Below are 12,772 nucleotides of genomic sequence, written 5' to 3'. Positions count from 1 at the left end.
AGTCCTTATTTACCACACTATATTTCATTCAAAGGACTGCTGAAAATTTAAAATAAAAGTAAAAATCCTAATGAATACATGCAGTAGGTGCCATGCACAAGTGGAGAGGTGATGCCTTTAACAGGTTTTTCCATTATGGTTAGATTCAAAGCAGGCAATTACACAAACAAAAAGAAGGAAAACTCTGGAGGAAAGCACTTCTGTCTCACTGGAATGAAAATGAAGATGGAATTAATTATATGGCTCTGGAGAACTTAGAATTAAGCACTACTATTGACAAAAGATAAAAACAATAATTCAAAAGCATTTCGACTGTCATATACACCCATTAATATTCTTTTCTCTCAAATTTTACATTTCTCATTTCTTTCCTCAATGAAATAGGGAAATGGCTTATGAGGAGGGATGGAAGACAAAGGCAGCAAATCAAATGGAATGGCAACAGGTAGGTAAACACAAGCTATGCTTCAGGCCAAGACAGTTTCTTGAATGGATTTATATTACTGCATAACTGAGGTACTGTGCCATGATTCTGGATAGGTTTGCTAAGGAGTATATTCCCAAAGCCAAACAGAATATGCATAGATACCCAGAAAATATCATCAGAAATTGTCCAGTGAAAACAAACTTTTTTCCTTTTCTCTTTTTTTTTTTTATGTATGCCTCAAAAATTCATGTTTTCAGCAGACAATTTCAAAACTGGCATTGGCAGGCTCATGCATCTCATGGCCATACTTGGTAAACTGGACTGATGCCCAAGACCCTTTCAGCTGAGAAAAAGAACATAATTTTCCTCTAACTGGACAGTGAAACACCACGAGGCAAATGGTAGGATACCTGCAGCCAGTGCAAGAAACAGGAGAGCAACAGTAGAAAAATCATGCTACTTTTTTATAATACATCTGAAATGGAGAGTCAAACCGCCCTGAACTGGAGGGATAATTAAAATATCATCCAGAGCTGCAGGTTCACACCCCCTTTTGTATGAAATGGTTGACAACTATACTCCAGTAAAAATGCCATTCTGTTCCTGCCAGCACTTCTGACAATGCTGTTATGGAATTCTACCTTTGCCCTTTTCAGTTCCTCAAGCAAGGTGTTCTGTCTCAAAATCAAGACAGATTCAAGTACATACTCTGTCTCATCATCAGCCCTGCCAATACACCTGGACGTGTGCATCAGTAGCATTCATTCTGCACACCGAATCTGGCCTTTGTTCACATCTTGTCTTCAAACCCTGCTCTCATTACTCCTCCAGTACCTCATCCACACAGATACATGTGACTGACCCTATCACCTCCTCCAACCACTGCTCTTCAAGTTACACTGGTAATTGGGACAGTTCGTGTGTAGAGCCATCTCCCTTCCACATGCTGCTCGCTGGCCCTTGCATTTCAATAAGCTGCTTACCTACAGAAATGGTACAACAGCCTTTCTCAAAACTTACCTGAAATCCCTGATGACAGTGACATGCATCTGGAAAAAAAGAGGTTTTCCAGGACTTTTTGTACAGCCTGAGTAAAAATTGGACATTGTCCAAGAACAGTTCTTGCAACAGAGAACACAACCCCTAATTTAGGAATGTGTTTCTGTTTTATCAAACCCAGTATCTGCTTTATAAAAATATGATTCCCCTCCTACCAAGCTGCTGACCGATATATTCTGTTTCTTTTCACTGAAACTTAGTATCATGCTGTGTTTTCGTGTTGACATACCACAACAGGTATTCAGGTTTATTCTGATGATTGGCAATATGGTTTTTCCTTGTGATATTTTAATCCACTTTCCATCCTTTCAACATGAACAACTTCTGACAAACTTTTCTTCACCCATGAAGATAACATCCTCATAAATGACCTTACACTATGTCTGAGGCTTGAAACATGAATTTATTTCCTTTTATCACTTTGTACTAAAAAGAAAGAAAATGAACCATTATTAAAAAGGGCTTTCCTCCCCTCCTTTTTAATTCTCCTTAGGAATAACAGCTTCTTTTCCTTTTATCTTTTCTTTCTGAACTACAGGTACAGTCTGATGCCTTTAAGCACAATATTTCAGCCCAAATGCATTCCTTATATCAATAAAAATGAATTAAATTACTACCTGCAGGCAGAATAAATTAATTAAAATGTATAATAATACCATTCTTAGACCTTTTTCTCTGTGCAAAACCATTAATCATAGAATCATAGAATGGTTTGTGTTGGAAGGGACCTTAAAGCTCATCCAGTTCCAACCCCCTGCCATAGGCAGGGACACCTCCCACTAGACCAGGTTGCTCCAAGCCCCATCCAACCTGGCCTTGAACACTGCCAGGGATGGGGCAGCCACAGCTTCTCTGGGCAACCTGTGCCAGGGCCTCACCACCCTCACAGGGAAGAACTTCTTCCAATTTTTTCTTACTAAAATTGAAGATTTTTTGAATGGCAGCATTCCAAGAGAAAAGAAATAATCTATTTTCCCACAGAGAAAAGGCAGAGGATTCTTATTAACATTTTAAAGAATTGTACCACTTACTTACAAAAAATACTGGTCTTCTAGGACTGAAAAGTGAATTTCTTTCTTTACCCACAGAATAAAACAAAATCAACTGTGGGAAAAGAGATCAGTGCTGTTTCACACATACGTTCCTGCTATCAGTGTGGTATTTTTAGGAGCAAGGAGTTTGTACACATCCTGGTCTCTGCTTGAAACACGAGTAAGGATTTGCATTTCTGATAACAGAGCTATCCAGAAGAAGCAAGGCTGAGTACACACATTTAAATGAGACACTGAATATTCAGTAACACTGTCTCTGGGGATTATTCTAGATAAAACTGGGATTTGCATCAGTTCCTACTGTTAGGTGCTTGGCATCATTTCCACATCCTTGCTTATAGAATTTGAACTATGTGTTATCAACCTTTCCCAGTTGACCCACAACCAAAGAAAAGCATCTTGATTCAGAATAAAGGTCAAAATGCATTAGAAATTAGATAAATAAATTGTGAAAATGAACTTTTTGACAACTGCTGTTTCCATAGCATCAACAATCTAAACTGTGTGATAGCCATATATCCAACAGGAATTCATTATTTTAGGAAGCAATAAGGCTGCATTAGTGCTGTGAATGGTATGCACTCACGAGGTCTAGATCAGGCAGTAGTCCCAAGGCATACTCCCCTGTGCTCTCTCTTCCTCCAAATTATCTAAAGGGAAAGGGGTTTATGCATCTCCCAGAATTCATTTTTCCTTTGAAAAATAAGGAAAGATAGAGAATACAGAACAAAAGTAAGAAAAGCTTTCAGACTTGCTTTCCTTTGCTCCTTTCTGCCTGAAGTCTACCCAATTACCTCACCTAGCCCCAGCCTGTAAGCACCTCCTGATTTTTCATGTGCTAACAGTGCACATTCCAGATGAGGCATGGAGGCAAAGCAAGCTGCCCAAGCTGCCTGCAGGCCCACGGAGTTCTCAAACTCCAGCCTAATGCCACAACCAACAGGCCATCCCCTGGCTTTGCAATAGCCAAGAACCCATAGTGGTTTTCAAATGTTCAGTTGAAGTTTCATTTCAGCACAGCTAATGTTGCCTACAAGAGAACCCCCTTTTGCTGACAAACTCAGTCAATGGCGCTCTCCAGAGTCCACTGATACTATGTCTGTGGACAGCCAGAGACTCGGGCTGGGTACCAGTGCACAGCATTCCCCACTCTGCTGCCACACAGGGCCTGGGATAGGCAAGAAATCAGGAAATACATCCTGGCCAAAATGAGATCAGTGGCAAACGCCTCTTCACTGGCAGACCTCAATACCTCTGTCCTGCAGACCTTCCTTCTGAACACAAAAACACCAGAGTTGGGGTAAGCTATTTTTAAATGGTGGTGGTGACAGGGTTTTCAAAGACCTGTGGAAGCATCTACTGATTTCAGATGATGTCACATATAGAAAGGGAGTAAGTACACTTTTTTCCCTGTAGGATTTGAAACAGACAAAAAAGAAAAATTATTCCCTCTCATTTTTTAATAAGAATTGCCCACCCCCAGCAGGTGGAAGGCCACTGCCTGCAGGAGCTTTTTTTGTTGGCTAAAAGCTCAGTTTATCAGCATGGTAATTAGTGAGCTCTTTGCTATTAAAAGGAATGCATTACCGCTAAATTTTGCTGATTGATCCATATTCATGAAGCAATTTAAAAAATGTAAAAAGCATTTTGTGAACCACTTCAAATAAAATCTTCAATATGAATATTGAGAAAATGTAACTGGCAGTTGTCTTTGACTAAACTCAACCTGTAATTCTCCAGCAGATCAAGCAAATCTATGTGGAATTGGAAAATTAAAATAATTACCCTAAGTCATATATTGTTTCTTGATACTTGTCAGATTTCCTTTGCAAGGGATGGGGCCTGGTGGGTCAAGTGAATATTCACCTCAGATTCTGTGATGCTTTCAGAGGTGATCTCGCAATCGACAACCACACAAGTGGTTGTAGAGTCACTGGATTCCCCTGGATGACTCCAGACTCGCAGATGCTGCTCCCTTCCCTGAGGGCTCCTGGGAGGCTTGCCATGTCCATGAAGTCCTGTTAGTCACATGGAGAGATAGCCTTATGAGAAGCAGTTTGAAAAAAGCATCACCTTTACCCAAAAGAAATTATTAGCATGGATCTGAAACTGTTATGGAATGAGTTACTGCCAACTTTGTACTCTTTGCCAAGTTTTCTCATGCTTCAGAAAGAACTGATAAATTATCCAACAATTTCTAATATTGAAATGCAGGAGGAGGGAGAAGAATGAGAGATGACAAGAGGGTGGACATATATTAGCAGTTCAAAGAATTTCCCTTATTCAGGGAAATCTCAAGTGAATTTCTGCCTCCACTGAAGTCAACATATAACTCAATGAGCTCAACAGTGCCAGTATTTCAGCCTTGACCTAAGTGCTTCTAATAAGCAGTCTGTTCCTTTCTCCCTGCCCAGCTCAGGTGCCACTTCACATCCAAGCGAGTTGTGGCTCTGAGGCTGGCCCCATTCTTTCAGGCACTAAAAAATAACAAATAAATAAAAATGATTTGCCCATCACAGTCTAATCTGGTATTTATGGGCTCCACGACAGCACCAAATTATTTTACAAACAGAAAGGACATCACCAGTCACCAAAGTGGATATTTGTTTTGACAGGGATCATAAGTAACTACGGCTGGCCCAATTCACCCACTATCAAAGTGAAGCTGACTTCAGTGAGAGCTGGGTCAGGCCCTAAAATCATGCAGCATGGTCACACCTTGCTACAGTACGAAGGGAATATGGATCTCAGTTCAGACACTGAGGAGAATCAAGGTAGGTCATTGTCCTGGAGGGCACAGGGAGAACTGTATCGCCGTCCAGGTACTGCTGTGTAAATCTGATGGGCACTTCACATGGACAAGTTATCTCCATGACTTACTCAGCTGATTTCCATTCTATGCTCCACAACCATGCTCTCCTGCTGGCATACCACCAGTGTGCCATTTCACAGCAAGTCCTGTAAGATAATTAATTTCAATATTTAAAGGTCTATTTCCCTACTCTATTCCTTCCCATTTCCATATTTTGTAGAAGAGAGGATTATGCTAGTTCAGCCTTTGCTCCTGTACATTAAGTATTTTTAGGCTATTTTTTCCTTCCAGAAAAATGAGTGCTTCTAACATTCATTTTGCTTTAAGAAATTTATTCTCACTTTCAAGCAGCAAAAACAACTCTTACTGAGCATTATTTTTATCCTTCTTGGAGATGTGTGATTTATTTTTAATTGCTTCTTTAGGTCAGGATGCTGCTTACCAGTCTGCCTACACTTACTGTGTTCATTAACTTAAGCTTTTTTAAAAAGTAGTATGTCAAATCACTTTTTTCTCCTGGAAATGGAAGTCATGGTAGATAGAGATCAATTATTAATCAACATTAACTGAAAGTATAAAAAACCCAAGAAGCATCTAAAAGACTCAAGTCTTTTAAGTACAGGGAGACGGAGGTCCTCAGACCTATTGACATCCTTTATTTTTACTTAAAGACAAAAAAACCCCTAACAAAACAAACAAAAAAACCAACAACACACCAAAACACTTAAAATTTTAAAAAGAAACCAAGAGAAAGAACAGTCTCCAAGGTTATACAGAGATGTACATGAAAACAAGACCACAGCCAGCTCTTCCAAATATTAAGTTCCTGTTAATCCAAATCCAGCTGTCCATCCCCTCAAAGTCAGTCATAGAATTGTAGAGTCATAGAATGGTTTGGGTTGGAAAGGACTTTAAGATCATCTAGTTCCAACCCCCCTGCCACGGGCATCAATTAATATATTGATAGAAGTACAGGATCCTAAATCCAGCAGAATAAATCGTATCATCTACAGAATTCAGCAAACACAAGTAAATATCCCCTTTGTTATTTCCTACATTTTAATTTAACAGATATGAAAAAAGCACATGTAAAAACACTGGGAAAACCCCACTGCTTCTCAATCCTCTGTATTTATTACGTGGATCACAGGGGACAGCTCACAACCATCCATAAACCGATTTGTAGCCGGTGTGTTGAAAATAAGCCAACCACAAACTTCCTTGAAAATGTGATCCTGTGATCCCAACGTTTTATGTAGAGCATAAAACTACCTTCTAACTCTAATAACGCTACTTCTTTTTATCAGGTATTTGGGAAAGTACATTTGAACAGAATACTATAGCTAACACACTGCCACTGAGCTTCCTGCAGGAAATTCTCAGTATACAAACAGGATATAGGTACACACAGAAAAGAGAACTACCATGAACAGAAAGCCAGTGCCAGGCCTCCTTGCTCTAGCCGGTACAATTAGTATTTAATGCTAATAATTCATATCTCAGCAAGACACACATAGTTACCACTGACAATTATGCAGGCTCCAATAACACTGGATAAAATTATATCCATGCATTTACATAAATACTGCAAGCTTCACCCTTCACCTCTCTTCACAGATAACCCCACACCAACGGCATTCAACTAATTTATAACCCTGGCTGGTGAGAAGCAAAAACCCTTCTGCAATTTTCCATCTCCTCTGAATGAGCTTTTGGTCATAATCTACATTTCTATTCCCAATAACATCCTCTGCTAGATTCATAAAGGGGTGTTTCAGTAACTGAGATCAGTGTGCTTGCTCTCGATGCACCGTTCAGCTCAGGTTAGCTGTTTAACTGACAAGTGTTCCACAGAAACCTGTGACAGCTGAGATCACCACCTGATCCAACCCGCTCGCCAAGTGTTGAGAGCTGAGCTTGGCAACCTGACAGCAGTATTTGCACATTCAGTGACACAGGAGGTACCTTCTGCTTGCATGGGCATGTGGTGGCTTCATATAATAAAACTACTATTTATTTCCTGGATCTCCTGAAAACTGGACATGTCATTCATCCCACTGAGCTGTGGAGCAGACACATCGCACTGTTACGCTTTGTTCACCCACCACATGTATAGATCTTCTGGTTCTCCTGTCACTCCTTATGACAGGTCTGTAATTATTGGTAAAAACATTTGGTATGAATCTCTAAATGACCTTGTATTTTGTACTACTGATTCAAAGGAATCACTCCACAGTACGCACTGTAAAGTAAAGCACAAACCTTTATTGGCGCCAGGAGCACGTGGGGGTTCAAACCTCCATACACGTGTCCGAAGAACAGTAAATCTTAGGGGTTTTTTTATACCTTACTTTTCCATCTTGATATAATTTTATCTAAAGCATCCATACATACAATTTGATAAGTTACACAACTGTAGTTCTCTTATCCTACTGTGCACTTGGGTTAGGGCTACAACAACAGTCTATGGGTTAGTATTAATCAGGATTCTTACAGCTGTTTACCTTTTAGCTTAATATTATTGATCAGCTGCTAATACCTGTGAGCTATGTGCTTAGTTCTTCTTTCAAATTGTTATCATATCTTGCCATTAGGGATGTCCCCACTTAGAAGCAACTTACAGAAGCAGATGCAAGGCTGTCTACGTGCCCAAGCTCAAATATATTGTATATCATGCCCTACCAGAAGGGCAGATCCTTACTTGCAGACGGGCGGCTTCTATTAAGCGTGCACGGTCGTGTTTTAAGTGCTGAGTCATACTCATGCTAAATAGCAAAGTTATGTCAACTAAGGCCTAATGGCTTGGTCTTACTACCAAATTTCACCCTAACTTTTAAAGTTTTGACATTCTTTTCATATTATATTCTGATTTTTCCCTAAGTAGAAAACACTTCCTACATTTCCCTCAGCAGATTTCATCTGCTACTTCTTGCACCACGTTATGACATATGGACACTTCCACTGCACCACCTCGTCACAGTGCAGGTCATCACTGCCAACAGGTCCAGCATGACACAAGCTCTTGGTTTGCCGCTACCTGCTTCATGCTGGCTGAAGCCAAGACCCGGCCACGCAGCGCCAGGGGACAGCCCAGGGGAGGCTGATGGCGATCGAGACACCGGGACAAGTCGCTTCCCTTGTCACTGTTTCCACGTTGCCCTTCGGACCTGGACCCTGCCCCCACGCCAGGTTCCACAGCGGTGCACACACATGTGCGCATACATGCACACGTACACACATGTAGTAGCGGGCAAGATGTTTCTGCCTGGTGCCGTTACTATTCCCTGTCCCCACTGCTGTCTTCCTTACCCTTGTAAAGGTGACCGACCGACCGACCGACCGACCGACCGACCGACCGACCGACCCTTCTTCTACGCTCCAAACGCTACGTACAGAACAGACTCAACCCTACCCTAAGGCGACCCGGCCGCATCACGAGAACCGCGCGCACGAGCAATAACTCCGCCCCTGCGCCGTGACGTGTGATGCTGTCACCGACGGCATGATGTCAGCGCTTGCGCGCAGTGTGACGCTGGCGGAAGGTCGCAGCGGTGACTAGCCCTGCAGCCGCCGCTATGTTGTCTGTAGCCGCCCGCGCTGAGTCCTTCGCGCCGTTCCTGGCCGCCGTGGCGCACGCCGTACCCGGCCCAAGAAAGCCGCTGGCGCCGACCATGGCGCGTCGGGCCAAGAAGGTGCCGCTGGACCTGAAGCGGCCGCTGCTCTGCCGGGAGTCCCTGAGCAGCCGGTCTGCCCGGGGGGAGCTCGTCGCCGGCGCCAACCTCAATGGTGCGGGTCTGGAGCCAGGGGAGAACCGCTCGGGGCGGGAGGGAGCCGGGCCCAGCCGCAGCCCGGCGTGGGCCGGGGGCTTCGGCGGCACCGCACGACCGCGGGCAGCGATCGGCCTGCGCCCGGCAGGGGAAGCGGCTGCGGTGCGGACCCAGGCAGGGAGCGGAGCCGTGAGTTAGTTCAGAGGTCGTGGCGGGTCAGCCTTTGATCGGAGCTGTCATCGCTGCGGTAACGCGCTCACGGCGGGGGGCGTTCCGGGCACTGCAGCTTCCTTCTGTGCAGCGGCTCTCGGGTGGGTGTTTATCGTGCGATTGGAAATATGCAGGAACGTTCTGTTCGTTCAGTTTGACTGGGGCACCCGAGCAGAGATGTCCAGCGAGAACACACGAGGCTGTGCTGTGGCGCAGAGTAGCTCGGGCAGTGCATTTGCTATGGCAAACTATCACCCTTTGTTGGAACTCGTCTTCCCCCCCATTGGGGCAGTGGTCAGAGGAGCACCAGCCAGGTGAAAGTGCTGAGTCCTTGCAGCAGCGGTTCACTTGGTGTGGGCACAGGGGTGGAACATGATCTGCAGTGATTGCCACTGCATGCACCTCACCTGGCCCTGCCTGCAAGGGGGAAAATTCTGCAAATCCATCACTAACGTAGCTCACATTTAGTCTTATTCTTAGTTTTTATTAACACCAAGCATGCTTTTCACTGAACATAAGGAACTTTTAGAAGTTAATAATATTTTACTTATTACTAAGTGTGAAACATTTTAAGTCTTGATACTGAAATAAGTTAGTATGGTTTACTCTCAGGATTTTGAATTTCAATTTAATTTCTCTGCAGTTGGAATCCTACAGCAAATACCTTCTCTATGCTGAGTTACTTGTAAATAAATGTAAATATTTTCTCCATTGCATATAAATCCTTGAGAGTTATTTTAAGTACTTTGAGGGAATGGTTTTTATTAACCTCTTATAGCTTTGTTCCAACTGCTAGAAAACAATAAAAAATAATTATTTTCAAACAACAGAGGTTGCACATTGGCAGGTAACACGTTCCATCTTTGGCTCACAGATTTTCCTTGTGGGAAGCAGCTCACTTACTGCAGAAACTAAGGGAAGGCTGTATGGTTTAGCCCTCACACCGTTTTAGTTTAGCACCCGGCTTTGACACTTTAAAACCTTGTGAGTTGGATAGTTATTAGCTTTATCCCTAAACCCTTGTATGAAGTGAGCCTGGCAAATAGCGGTCTGCAGGTTTACAAACTGTTTACTGGGGCAGTTAGTTTTGACACAGTTTAATATAAAGGGAGATGCCCGATACTGTATTTTCGATCTTAAAATGCTTAGCTTTGCGCTTTGATTTATGGCATAGAAGTTACTGAAGTTAAAGGAAAGCACCAATGTGTTAAGCTACAGATGTATAAACTTCATAAAGTAAATTTCTTCATACCAGTTTTTTCCAGAGAAACATCTAAACGGAAAACAGGTCTGTTTTTGTCTTGGCTGGACATGGTATCCTGCAGGAGTTTTGCCTTGAAATCCTCTGAAAAAATGGTTCCTTTTAAACTCAGAACTTCTCCCGGATTTGTCTGTGTCCTTATCAGGCTCTGTGTAATTTTCAAATAGGTAAAACAGTTTCACAAATCACTTGTTCACCCACCAAAAATACCTTCTGGAAACCATTTTCCTACAACTTCATTAGCAGAATCATACCCAGACATTGGAATAACTTCTACCCATTCCAAAAATGAAATTTAAAAGCTATAACTCAAAATACATCATTATATTTTTTACCCAAAAGGTTTGTCATTCCATATTCTTTTTCTTGCAGCACCTGCCACCATTCGTTGTGTCCATAACGATGTCATGGTACCCGACTTCTCTGCCTGTCGTCGTCAAGATGTGCTAGATTCCACCACGTCTTCTCAAAGCAGCAGTGAATCTAGGAAAGGGTTTTCCTACCTGCTGACTGCAACTACATGTGTAGCAACTGCCTATACTGCTAAGAACATTGTCACCCAGTTTATTTCCAGCCTGAGTGCCTCTGCTGATGTACTAGCACTGTCAAAGATTGAGATCAAGTTATCTGACATTCCAGAAGGCAAGAACATGGCTTTCAAGTGGAGAGGGAAGCCCCTTTTTGTGCGTCACAGAACCCAGGCAGAGACTGATCAGGAAGCTCAAGTTGATCTGGCTACCCTGAGGGATCCGCAGCATGACTTAGACAGAGTTAAGAAGCCAGAATGGGTCATACTTGTAGGTGTCTGCACCCATCTCGGTTGTGTGCCCATTGCCAACTCCGGAGATTTTGGCGGGTATTACTGCCCTTGCCATGGGTCCCACTATGATGCCTCTGGCAGAATCAGGAAAGGCCCCGCTCCCTACAACCTCGATGTTCCCACTTACCATTTCCTGGGTGAGGACGTTGTGGTTGTGGGCTGAGTAATAAGGTGCTCACTCACCTTCATGTTCCCATGAATGTGCACTCAGAAGGGTTAACTGAGATTCTGGAATTCTGTAAAACCAGATGACCCTAAACCTGTACTAGCTGTCTAGATTCTTGACCAGATGATGTTTGAGTACTTCTGTGTACAATTTTAAATAAAAACCTGTAGTGAGCTGTGGGATAATTACTGAATATGATTTAGAAATTAAACTTATATTTAAAAATGTAGCATTGCTCACACATAAAGGAAAAACGGATTTTCGGGGTAAGATGCAGCTGCACGTGGTATGCCAGGAATTCATTCCACAGCGGTTCCCATGGCAACATTGCTTGATGGAGGATGGAGCAGAGTGGAGATTCTGCGGCCAAACTCTGTCCCAACACCAGCAGAGATGGGAACTAGGTGGTACTTAAAACTGATAAGCTGCATACTTGCTGCCCTGAGCCAACGGTCTGTCATCTTTTGACAAAATGCTGTCTTTTGTGTGAACTTTGCTTCATTATAATGCATTTTAATACGAAAACACACCTCCACCTCCAATGCTACCCGCCTCCAAAGTGAGACCACCCCTCTTTGAGCATGCTCTTTGAATTTTTTGTGGCATATACCTTTAAAAGCGAAGCGAGGAAAATTTACACCAATAACAATAAAGGTATGTATGACTAGAGTCACTCAAGCTCCACCTTGAAAGTGAAAAATAGTATAAAATGACCCAAAAAGTGGGGGGCATTAGGGAAGACATCATCGTGGACGAGCCGAGGAAGACCCCATCAGCTGACTACTCTCGACTCCTGGGACCAGTCAACGGGCTGGACCTTTCTTCCCCCCCATAGGGATGCCTTTGGGTAAGACTTGCACTGTATCCAGTGCCTCCCCGGGAAAATTAGGAATCTCTATATAGAGTTACTTTTTACTTTTATACTTTAAAGCCAGGCTGTATTATTCATAACTTTGTCATGCGGTTGTATACCTTATTATTTGCACGTGCTTTTCCAGACAGTGTATTTATCACCAGCAATCCACAAGAACCTGTATCTGTTGCTTTAATAAACTGCACCGTTTAAGTAGCTAATGGTAAATCTCTCACTGAACGCGACCAGCTCCCTCAGTGTGGCCGTGCTAGTTCGTGAGCACGATTAGACTGAAGGTGCAGTGCACTATTAGTGCATCCGGAATTGTGATTATTCAATATATTG

The 12,772-nt window shown here is 42.9% G+C and overlaps 1 protein-coding gene across 1 annotated transcript; it reads left to right on the top strand.

Moving 5' to 3' along the window:
* Window positions 1–8,925: 8,925 nt before the first annotated feature.
* On the top strand, window positions 8,926–11,645 carry LOC115619220 (cytochrome b-c1 complex subunit Rieske, mitochondrial-like). The gene is made up of 2 exons (XM_030511277.1): window positions 8,926–9,136; window positions 10,961–11,645. The coding sequence occupies exons 1-2, from the start codon at window positions 8,926–8,928 to the stop codon at window positions 11,569–11,571; spliced, it is 822 nt and encodes a 273-aa protein (XP_030367137.1). The 3' UTR covers window positions 11,572–11,645.
* Window positions 11,646–12,772: the final 1,127 nt, after the last annotated feature.

Source organism: Strigops habroptila, chromosome W, assembly GCF_004027225.2.
Source record: "Strigops habroptila isolate Jane chromosome W, bStrHab1.2.pri, whole genome shotgun sequence".
Lineage (NCBI taxonomy): Eukaryota > Metazoa > Chordata > Aves > Psittaciformes > Psittacidae > Strigops > Strigops habroptila.
Note: the sequence above shows the minus strand (reverse complement) of the source record. Positions and strands in the feature narration are given on the sequence as shown.

Excerpts from the sequence above, each read along its gene's own strand:
- LOC115619220 (XM_030511277.1), top strand. The coding sequence starts at position 8,926 with ATGTTGTCTGTAGCCGCCCGCGCTGAGTCCTTCGCGCCGTTCCTGGCC. Across the intron at positions 9,137-10,960 it reads CGCCGGCGCCAACCTCAATG|CACCTGCCACCATTCGTTGT; the intron begins GTGCGGGTCTGG and ends TTTTTCTTGCAG.